The sequence below is a fragment of the Glarea lozoyensis genome (genome assembly GCF_000409485.1).
Source record: "Glarea lozoyensis ATCC 20868 chromosome Unknown GLAREA5, whole genome shotgun sequence".
In the NCBI taxonomy this organism is placed as follows: Eukaryota; Fungi; Ascomycota; class Leotiomycetes; order Helotiales; family Helotiaceae; genus Glarea; species Glarea lozoyensis.
In genome coordinates, this window is record NW_007361000.1 from 1,367,860 (window position 1) to 1,379,453 (window position 11,594).

The window sequence follows — 11,594 nt, forward strand, 5'->3', positions numbered from 1 at the left end:
GTTTAATATAATCTATAGTCAATAGTTATTATTTAAATATATAAATATATAAATATATTAATAAATAAAGTAATTAAATAAACTTTAACTAGTCTAGTAAGATATTAAAACTTTATAAATAATCTCTAAAAAGTCTAGTTACTAGACTATTTTAGTTTATAGAATTCTTATCTAGCTTAGACTCTTTTATTAGTAATCTAAAAGTATAAATTAAGAAGATCCATTATTTATTAAATAGTAATAAATAGATTAATTAAGTCTTTTATTAAATAGAGAGCTAAGTAGCTCTAGATAAAATAAGTAGTTTTATTAAAGATATAAGAGACTATAATCTTTTTATCTATAAAGTAGTTAATATTCTTTTCTAGCTTTATATTAAGAAGTACTATCTAGAACTTATAACTAGAGTTTAATTTATTATTAAGAATTAGTAGATTAGAGATCTTAAAAGAAATATAACTAAAATTAGTTAGAAAATTATTAGAAATATAAGATAATTAGTAGTAGTATATATAGTAACTTTCTCTTTTAAATCTATATTATAAAGATTTATTTTTATAGTTTAAGTTATTAGATTTATTTAGATCTTTAGAGTTAGTATTATTTAAATCTTTATTTTATTTTACTACTTTTTTAGCTATTTTAGTTTTTATAACTTTTCTCTATTAAGTCTATTATTAAAACTTAGTAAGAGTTAAAAAGCTTTAACTAAAGTCTAAAAGAAATAAAGTAGTTACTTTTACTAATTATAATAGTATAAAAACCTAAAGTCTATATAGCTTCTATTAAGCTTATATAAGATCTATTTTTATAGAGATTTATTTTACTTATAGCTATTATAGTTCTCTATAAATACTTTCTATTTTTCCTTTATTTATATAGACTAGCTACTTATTTTTAAGGTTTATAGAATTATAATAAATCTAGTAAAGATAGAGACTTTAACTTCTTAGACTTTAGTATTAACTATATTAATAATCTTCTTAAGAGAGTTTATATTATTAAAGAACTTTACTATTCTTTTAATAAATTTAGTAGTAGTTTATTTAAATATCTTCTATCTATCTATAGTCTATAGAGATAAACTATATCTAAAAGATTAATTCTAAAGATTTTATTATTTTAAAGAATTTAAATTATTTAATAAAAGATAGTATCTTTTAAGTTCTTACTAAAATAGAGTTATAAACTTAGAATAATATTATAATATTATAGAAAAGTAGTATATATACTAAGGTTTCTTAAAGAATATAATAAGTTTAATAAAGAAGAAAGTAGAAGTCGACTTAGACTCTAATATTTAAGTATATATAAGCGCTACTAAAAAGGTAGACTTAGAGTTAAGGCTTTAGTAAGGCTTAATAAGTATTAAACGTAAGTATAGGCGTAGCTAGTATTATATCTCTAGAGTTAACCTCTAATAAATAATATAAAATAAAATAAGTAAATAAGTTATATATTATATTTACTAAGATTCTAAGTTAAAAAGAGAAGATATAGCTACTCTAAGAAGACTAAGATAATAAAGTAAGTTATATATATAGAATAAATTAATATTCTACTATTAGACTTAGTAGCGCTAGCTCTATAATAAGTCTAATATCTTTCTCTTAATAAAGTACTTAATTTTCTATCTACTATATAGATAGTATTATAAACTAGCCTAGTATATAGTTTATTATTAGTAATACTAACTAGACGGCGGCGGCTCCTACTACTAATTAGACAAAGTAGTTCTCAGCGGCGGCAAGGGCGTTGCTGAAAATCCCAAATAGTACCTCGAGATCCTCAGCGCCGACGCTGATACGGACCAGGTGCTCCCAGACGCCAAACTGCGCTGCCCAGTCCAACTCGCCGTAATGCGCGAGCACTGTATATGGGCAAGCGAGGGTGAAATTAGTACCAAAACTCGGGCCTTTCGCTGTCTCGAGGGCGTCGTGGAAGGCGATAGCGACAGCAGGTTGAGAGAAGCGTACCGACACTAGAAAGCCGTATCCAGCACCAGGTCGCTTGAATTTGTCATATAGAGATTGTGTAGGGCCACCCCAAGGGTAGAGAACTTCTGTTACAAGCCGGTGGCGGCGTAGGAGCTCAGCGACACTCTGAGCATTACGACTTGCTGTGGCTACGCGCTCCTCAAATTTGGAGCTATTGGCGTGCATAACTAGCAAGTCGTGCGGAAAGTAGGTATCTTCATGATACGCCGTGAGTGCCGCACGCAAGACACCGTGGTGGCGCGACCAAGGGCTTACAACAGCACTCCCACCCATGACGTTGCCGGCGCCACTGTACATCTTCGTCAAGCTAGTACAGACAACATCGCACCAGGGAGCTATCAAAAGATTGATAGGGGTTCCGATAGTGTCATCGACAACGAGAACGAAGTCGTATTGAACCGATAGCGCATGTAAGCGCTCGAGATCGACAATTGTAAGTAGCGGGTTAGTGGGAAACTCGGTATAGAGAGCGTCGATGGCCCGTCCTTCTTTTAACTCATACTCGAGTGCATCCATGTCCTTAGATGAACCATAGCCGTAGTGGGTACTATTGAAACCCAGGATGTTGCTGAGCACTTTCAAGGTATCAGTGTATAAAAAGCTATAGCGTTAGCGCCGTTCTCTTTCGGCGTTTACTGGTCTTGAACTCACCCAAATATCGCAACCCGATAGCCTGTTTTCCTTTCAAATCGACTGGCGCAAAGTATACTCAAACATGTGGCCGTCTGCGTAATGGCCGCCATACCGCCCTGGAACAGGAACACATCTCCTCTGGTTGCTTTGACCTCTTGAGTCGAATAAAGAGTTGCAATGTGCTCTCGCATAGCTTCTGCCGCTTCTATCGCCTCTTCTACTGGCAATATTTTGCCTGATCTGTTGATTCTAACGTCATGGTTATGCCAAAGAAACGAGGCTTTTTTGAGCCAAAAGGCAGAAAAACGACTAGAAATGCCGTAACCTGTATGCAGCCAGAACTTCCAAGCACGGCGAGAGAGGCGACTAGGATACGTCACGGAAAAAACATGCTCTTCAGGGGGGTCATGCCATGTTGCCGCCTGAACTCCACTGATGTCCTCAAGTTCGCCATCCAAGGTAATGTGGGCAACGCGAACACGCATTTTGCCGCGATTCTCCACCTCAGAAGCTTGTAGGTATTTTTGACATGCCTTGGCCATTCTATCGCTTGGGAATAGCTTAATGGCTTCTTCTGGGACGAGAGCGAGTGTGTGACAAGGAAGTGATGTTGCCCAGCTAAGCAGCCTCTCCTCCAACCTCGAGACAGCCTTGTGAAGGCTGAAACGGGGATATCCCGATTTGAGGGCCTCCAAAACCTCAGAATCCTGGCAGCTAAAGCCTATCGAGTGATTCCATTCAGGAAGCGAAACGCAGATTGCCTTGTAAGAACTGGTTAGTGCTGGTGGTCGTGTCTATGTTCAGTGATTAGGGCTATACATGCTCATCGCCGATAGGTATCGGCTCTCCAAATGCAATGGCCATATTTAATATGAGTAATAAAGCCGATGATTTGAGTAAAGGTGTTTTTCCAGCGTTGGCAACAAAAGAGGTTATCTGAGATAATGAGGAGGGGATGGGAGTTTTCGATGGCGGGTAGAGGGCCTTTTTTTCTACGGAGGCGTGTGTGTTTATGTACTACCATCCAGCGTGCATGCATTTTGTTGTTTTTGGGGACTCGGTGAGGGAAGAGGAGGGCAAAGGTATGGAATAACTGAGCTCCATTTCTCTACAGCAGCCAGCCTCCGGGTTAAACTCGACTCATCTCATACGAAACCAACGTTGAATCCTTACGCCAACCCAGGCAATCCATGGCTACTCTGCACCATTCAGAGTCTCGCGCTAGCTGGTCTTGGGTGCAGTTAATCATAACCCAAAGAAGCACATTCGATTGGAATTATCGATGAACAAAAAAGAACCTTGGAGATGTAGTTGAAGTTTCGAAGTGCGAGGTCGTGTTCAAGCCTTCGGGTCCCAAGTGGTGCAGATCACAAGAATAGGTAGTGTCTACGCTTCTTCCCGGTTGCTCGCCCCCGAAATATCCGAGACCCTCAATTGGCCACCGGGAGGGAAGTCTTTACTTCACCACAAAAACCCAAGTGGACGGAGTTAAGCTAGCAATTGACCAATTAACGATCATGAGTTTAATAGGAACGTTTCACTCTTTCACCGTTTCCATGCCCCTAACGTAGGTCTTACATCTCGTTGTTCTCGTCTATCGGCTGTAAAACCGATTGCTACACCGACAAATCGCAAGTGCATCCCCTTACACGACATATTGCATAGTCGTACCTGACACAATGTGTACATATAGACCATGATATACCAATATCTACGCATCATTGATTAATGTATTTATTATTATTATTATTATCAACGATATCTGCGCTGGGTTCTAGCCGTTCCATTTACGGACTGACTTACGGAGGGTAGGCTTGCCAGCTAGCACGAGATTTGTAGTCTGTATGTAGGCACCAGGTAATTGCGCTATTAAAGGCCGTAAAAGGGTCGGCAATATGTAGGGTAGAAGGGTTTCTGGGGAAGTGTTTCACTATATGGCCGGCTCGGGTGGGATATAAGCAAACAGGAGAGTCTATCTACCACGAAATTTTATAACAGTTAACATATTATTACACAGTATGCAGGTAGGTAGGGAGTTGTATTTGTTATATTGTCTTCTACAGGTAAACTGCAAATATACTTCGACAGGATCCGGTTGCACGGAAGCGCATATGTTGCATGACGTGACATGTTTGGTGAAAATTGCAAATTACGTGGCTAGCTGACAAGCTAAGAGTGACCAGCTGAACATCCGAAACCATTTTTCACCGGCGTCTCACATAATTAATGCTACTGTGGCATTATGGCATATACGGTAGCATGTTACATCTTATGAGAATTTGTGTGTAGGTGCAGCGGAGGCACGTGATGGTGCACGGTTATAATACTTTGTAGATCACCCGCAGAGTTTCGTCCTAGTTCCCTTCATCACCCAGCACTCTTTATCAAGAATCACGATTTCTATTCAATTCAATTCAGGCTTCGCTTAGGTTTCAATCTATTACTCCCAGTTCTACTTCTCGTCCTACCCCTTCCCACCACCGTAAGAATGGTCGACATACGAGCCACGTCAGTGGTCAACTTTCCCCAGGCTCAAGATCAAGCTACTCGAAACCAGGCAGAGCTACATAGCATATATGTAACTACCCTGTACGACTTATTATATACAGGGTAACAAGCAACATTGAACGGCATGCCGTTTCACAACTCTGTAGCGCTATAGAGCAGAAGCAGTGACCTGAAGAGATGATTTCTTGCAAGACTTGTCCGACATAGCCTGTGTAAAAGATGCAGCACAACATGGCAGCTACTCAAGGAAAAATAGGCGTAGCTGAATACTATACTAAGAAACTTCCGATACTCTGCGTAACAACCGGAAACAAGAAAACTATATCAGCAACCAGCAACATATGTACAGAAGAAGATTGCCAGTCCAAGTATCTAAAAGACTAGGACTACCCATTACACGCCACTTCGTCGTCTGTGAAGCAGCCAGTGGTGGATGAAGCTGTCATGTATCCCCACGAGCATTCCTTCGATAAATCGGAATCAACCATCATCTATGCATCATGGGCCATGACCGTTGGTCGCATAACAAATTCCGAAAATGTCATACTTAACGTTGTCACTGCCGATAAGAGAATATCTGGAGAAGAAGGCTGCCCCGCCGCTTACATTACATCTAACCCGATGGTTATCAAGCTCTCAAACAGCCAGACGGCTTTATCATACCGCGAAACCGTTCAACAACAAATCGCAGATTTGAGATTTCCGGGGCAGGCCGGTCAAGACTCGAATGAAAAAACAATCCTTGATGGCGAAAACACGTCCCTGCCGCAGACAATGCTTCTTGTTGGAGCTAAAGATCAGATATTTACCCAACACTTGGTCGAAACGCTGCGGGAGAATATCCAATTCTCTGAGGTTGCCCAGCATGTTATTACTCTTGATCTACAAGTAGGCTTAAGCAAATTTACAACCATAGTCTGGCTCGATTTGAAAGCCATAGCAAGTTGGGCCGCCCAGGGGATGCAGGCGCGTCTCGAACATGTCCTCTGTCAACTTGCAGGTGCAGGCACTCAGACGACGTTGCTGGACATTGATATAGTCAGTCCACATGACCTGCAAAGCATATGGTCGTGGAACAAGGCTGTTCCTGCGTCAGTCCAGAGATGTGTCCACGAAATGATTGCAGAAAGGTCACAAATCCAGCCCGAGGCGCCGGCTGTGTGTGCTTGGGATGGCGACTTAACTTATTTGGAACTAGACCAACGTGCGACAAGCTTGGCAGCCCAGCTCATCAATCTCGGCATTCATGCTGATACGCTGGTTCCTCTGTGTTTCGAAAAGTCCAAATGGGTGACGGTTGCCATGCTAGGCGTCCTCAAGGCAGGTGGAGGCATTGTGTTGCTTGATCCGGGTCTTCCAGAACAACGACTTCGGCATATGGTTGAACAAGTAGACTCGGGCATCTTGCTTTCATCTGTGACCAATAAAAAGTTGAGCTCGCGGCTGTCTAAGAGGGTTGTCGAGGTTGGCCCAGGTTTACCAAAACCCGCCGAGTCTGTCCCAACAGCCTGCGCAAACCCACAACCACCCTCAACTGCGATGTTTGCTGTGTTCACGTCTGGCAGCACAGGTAACCCCAAGGGAGTCGTTTTGACACACGAGAATTTTTGCTCCAGCGTGGGCTATCAGCTGGACCTTCTCAAGTTCTTACCTGAATCCAGGGTCTTTGACTTCGCCTCGTATGCATTCGATATTGCAATCCATAATGCATTTGCCACCTTTGTTGCAGGTGGGTGCCTGTGCATTCCATCTGAGAAAGACCGACGGGATAATTTGGCCAGGGTCATGATTGACATGCGGGCTACAATTGTTGATCTAACACCGACCGTTGCTGGCCTTCTGGATCCACAGATGCTGCCCGACTTGAAGACAATAATATTTGCTGGCGAGGCAGCTACAGTTGAAAGCTGTGAACGATGGTGGGGAAAGGTCCATGTCATCAATGCTTATGGGCCTGCCGAATGCCATATATGTGTCGTTAATAACACGGCATCCTGCCCAGACGAGGCTACTCGGATAGGGAAAGGAGCTGGAGCTGTGACCTGGGTTGTTGACCCAGAGAACGATGGTCGTCTTTTAGTGCCTGGGTGCACTGGCGAACTATTGATTGAAGGACCAATTGTTGGCCGTGGCTATCTAAAAGACGAGCAGAAAACTGCAGCGTCATTCATTTGCGACCCGGTATGGCAACTTCGTGGCTCTTCAGTCCACCAAGGGCGGCGGGGGCGCCTTTACAAGACAGGTGATCTGGTACGTTATCATGAAGACGGGAGTATATCGTACGTTGGCCGGAAGGATACACAAGTCAAGATCCGCGGACAGCGTGTCGAGCTAGGGGAGGTTGAAAGTTGCCTCCAGGAGTGTATGGGCGGCATGAACCAGGTTGTGGCAGAGGTTATTCAGCTGGAGGCAGATAGGTCGCTGCCGTTATTGGCAGCATTCATCTGCAGGAATGATCGAGACACCACCATCAGCCAGTCAGAATCCATACCTGCCAAAATTGTTCCTATGGCTGCGTTCTTAGAAGACAGATTGTCAAAGCGTCTTCCAAACTACATGATGCCAGCTGTTTTGGTTTCTGTGGAGGGCCTGCCTATGACAGCTACGGGGAAGATAAACCGCAGAGTTTTGCGCGAGATTGGACGATCAGTCCTGTCAAACAGCCCAGAACTCTCGTCGAACTCGATGGCAAGAACTTCAGCGGAATCAAGTAGCGAGGAAGAGATACTACAGACTGAACAGCCAGCTTATGCCCTCGCGCAAAAGATAGCCTCCATTCTCCCCGAGTGTTACCGCAATGTGGTTGAGGTAGTCAACGGAGCATCGAGGCTCGACAAAGCTTTCCATAACGTGATTCTGGCCTCCTTTGGTCTCGATTCAATAAATATTATGTCCCTCATGTACTTCATCTCAGAAAGGTTCGGCGCCAAGATCAGCATGCAGCAACTCATGAACGAGAAGACAAGTATTCGCAGCTTGGCAAGGTCTGTAGGGAACATGCAGGAAACTGTTTCACAGAGGCCCAAGAACTCGTTGCATGCTGCTTCCGTCGACACTATAGCGGAAATAAACCGGCATGACTCTCGAATCTCTCAACACCAGGTAAAAATCAAAATAGCTGCCATGGTAGAAGGCGACCCAACAAAGGGCATAACCGGATCTACGGTATTTCTCACTGGCGCCAGTGGCTACATGGGCACGCAAATTCTTCGGCAGCTCCTCGAGCACAGGCAGGTAGATCGTGTCATTTGCCTAGTACGCGGCAAAGCACCAGCCTTAGCCAGAGCGCGTGTAATAGATGCGGCAAAGAAATCTCTCTGGTGGACAGAGCTTCATGACAAACAGCTTGACGTCTGGGTAGGTGATCTGTCGTTGCCTCGCTTGGGACTCGACTCAACCAATTGGGATCTCCTCACAGACGGCAAGTCAGTCGATGTTATTATACACAACGGCGTGGCGGTGCACTGGGCGAAGAGTTACCATGCGTTGGAGGCCACCAACGTGTGTTCGACTGTCGATCTGCTTGTCCTCGCATTGTCATCCCCTTCGATGAGGTTCGTCTATGTGTCTAACCGACGCACAGCCGACTCGGAAGACCAGACAGAAGAGGACGTAGCCCGTAGTCTCGTTCATGTCGACTCAATCGCGTATAGCCAGACCAAGTTTGTTTCTGAGGCGTTGATTAAGCGGGCAGCGGGCCGCGATGCGTGTGCATCAAGACGTCTTGCCGTTGTGAGCCCTGGATATGTTGTAGGTACTCCTACTGAAGGCATTGGAAATGCTGATGACTACGTCTGGCGGCTCGTAGCAGCGTGTATCAGAGTTGGTGCGTACAATGCGGACGAGGCGAGTACGTGGCTACCAGTAGCTGACGCGACGACTGCAGCGGCCACCATCATCAAGTCCGCGTTGCAGGTCAGCTCTGAAGCAGGATCTAAGACGGTGAGACCAATCATGGATGGTATAACATGGGGTGGGATTTGGAGTATAGTTAGCGGGATGGGACACCCGCTCCGAGCCATGAGCGCTCGTGAGTGGCTCGGTGTAGTTCGCGCTGACATTCAACAAGAAGGGGAGCGACATCCCCTATGGCCATTGGCGCACATACTCGACCGTCAGAAGGTCCAGGCAGAAGGAAAAGTCAAGGAGGTATGGTGTCGAACTAGCGATACCCCTTTAGGGTTGAAGATTGCTCTTAGGAGAACCGCCGAGTCTTTGGGCAGGGCGGGATTTCTGCATCTACCTAGTAAAGGAATGGCAGGAGAGGCAATGGGGAGTGCTAACAACACCAAAGGCAGTGCTACATTCTTCCGGCGAGCCGACTTTTCCGAGCAAGCTATTGGGTAAACGAGAGTACTATTTATTAGATATAGGGCTTGTTTAGAATACGAGAGAGTCGATGAGGCTATTCTATGTAACTACGAACTATGGTAAAGGACGAATGCTTGAAGGGTCCCAAAACACCTGGTTTGGATCCAGCTTCGTTTTAATACTCTGTAATCGAAGTAGGTTGCGTCCCCAATACAGCTTCTGGGCAGTATCTACATCTATTTGCGTGTCCACGTAGTTAGCGTACATCCCCCACTTTCCATCATCCAATGAATCTGTGACGCTCTTCCTGAACTGCTGAAGGACAGCGAAGCCATCTTCTGGATATTGGCCGTGTGTCTCAATATCAGAGAACTGATAGAGGAGAAGCTTATCGCGATGGACGTATGCTGTTGCTGATGGATCAATATCAGCAATGGCTGATGCACCACCACCGTGAAATGCGACGGTAAAATCCCACGAATGGCGTGCCGAGGTATCGTTGATATTAGCAAAGATGGCAGACATAAATGTCTTGATGTGATTTTTCGTAATAGCAGTGGCCATGAGACTAGTCCCATAGAATGTTTTATGCTGCAAACTCATTACTTCCACTTATTTGCCCTGTTGGGGGTTCATAGCATACCGAGTTATATGAATACGTTTGCTTGAGGTTTTCACCGTTAGCAAAATGCTCGTGTGCCTTAATCCATCCCATTGTGCTTGCATGTGATACTTTTGCTTTGATACGTGCGAGGAAGGGCTGAATTGCCTTATCGAGGCCATTGCGGTCTCCGAAATAAACCCCCTGAATGCTTTGACTAGCTCCGTCCATGAAAAGCCATTGATTAAGCTCTCTTGGAGCTGAAATGGCAAAGTCTTGGAGGGCTTCGAATCCCTCGACCGCTTGTGCCTCGTTCCAGAATAGATCAATTGTAAATGGAGTGACATGGTTAGGTGCTTCGAAAGTACTAAACTCGAACTCAGCAACGATACCGAAAGACGACCCGGCGCCACGAACTGCCCAGAACAGGTCTGTATTCTCGGTCGCTGAACAATGGGCGCTGGAACCGTCAGCGAGAACAACCGTTGCACCAATTAACCAATCAAGCGTAAGGCCATGAAGTCGTGAGGCAATCCCATAGCCACCACGTAAAACATGCCCTGCAAGGCCAACTCTACTTTGATTAGCTGTGCAACGTTATTGCAGTAGAAAAAGAGAACACTAACCCGGGACATGAGCCATGAGAAATCGCCCGACGCCCTTGATTGTATAGTTCCACCACAACATTCCCTAACCGAGCACCAGGTTCGATTCTTGCAGTACCGTCTCTGTGAAGGGTAATCCTATCCATCCGGTCCAGTTCAATCACCAGATGCCCATCCTCACCCCCCAAGCCATAAGAACCGAAACTGTGGCCGCCGCTCTTGGCGCTGACTCGCAAACCGCTTCTGATGCCACAAGACACTGCAGCTTTGATCTGGTCAGCGGATTGCGGTATTGCTATCGCGACGGGCGTGTAGTTCAAGCGGACATTCCAAGGAATGACTTTGTGATTCCACCCCTCAGAGCTCTCGACTACGAATGGAACATTCTTGGAGACAAAGCAAGCGGCTAGAGAGTCTCGACTGGGGAGATGTACTCTGGCGAGATAAAAAAGCAGACAAGAGGCATAAAATGAAATTAATGATAAGCCTTTGAAGAGTATTGTTCGTCGTAGTATCGGCCTTGGAATCTTCGTATCGCTGGGTAGTGGTAGTAGACAATAGCTCGCGGTATACTGAGGACACTTGTTGATCTGGCAGGGGAAAGTTATTCCCATCTCGATTATTGTTTCCTGGCCAATTAGTCATCAATAGCCGAGATTATAGTAGTTCTAATATAAGAGATAGGTCGTAAAGTCTTAGCTACAGCTTTCAAACGATAATACTTGACGAAAAATAAAACAATTAAACGAGACAGACTACTGACAGAGAACGGAGAGAACCACTCTTTAGGGGTGCCACTAAATGTTACATCTCGGAAAACATACCGTATCACCTTAGCTGTGTTTTGGATTGTCACACTATAGTTATCGTAAAGTAGCACAGCCAACGTGTAACTACTTATAGACTACTTATTTGGTGTATCCAGAAATCTCAACCACC

At 44.3% G+C, this 11,594-nt stretch overlaps 3 protein-coding genes across 3 annotated transcripts; 1 reads left to right on the plus strand and 2 right to left on the minus strand.

Annotated features, from left to right (window-relative positions):
- Window positions 1-1,721: 1,721 nt before the first annotated feature.
- On the minus strand, window positions 1,722-3,494 carry GLAREA_04631 (PLP-dependent transferase; the record flags this gene model as incomplete). The annotated part of the gene is made up of 3 exons (XM_008087008.1): window positions 1,722-2,598; window positions 2,649-3,391; window positions 3,450-3,494. 3 exons carry the CDS (start codon window positions 3,492-3,494, stop codon window positions 1,722-1,724), a joined length of 1,665 nt encoding a protein of 554 aa, XP_008085199.1.
- A 2,088-nt stretch (window positions 3,495-5,582) lies between these two features.
- GLAREA_04632 (Acetyl-CoA synthetase-like protein) lies at window positions 5,583-9,485 on the plus strand (the record flags this gene model as incomplete). The annotated part of the gene is made up of 1 exon (XM_008087009.1): window positions 5,583-9,485. The coding sequence occupies one exon, from the start codon at window positions 5,583-5,585 to the stop codon at window positions 9,483-9,485; it is 3,903 nt and encodes a 1,300-aa protein (XP_008085200.1).
- A 78-nt stretch (window positions 9,486-9,563) lies between these two features.
- Window positions 9,564-11,269, minus strand: GLAREA_04633 (FAD-binding protein; the record flags this gene model as incomplete). The annotated part of the gene is made up of 3 exons (XM_008087010.1): window positions 9,564-10,040; window positions 10,093-10,624; window positions 10,677-11,269. The coding sequence occupies 3 exons, from the start codon at window positions 11,267-11,269 to the stop codon at window positions 9,564-9,566; spliced, it is 1,602 nt and encodes a 533-aa protein (XP_008085201.1).
- Window positions 11,270-11,594: the final 325 nt, after the last annotated feature.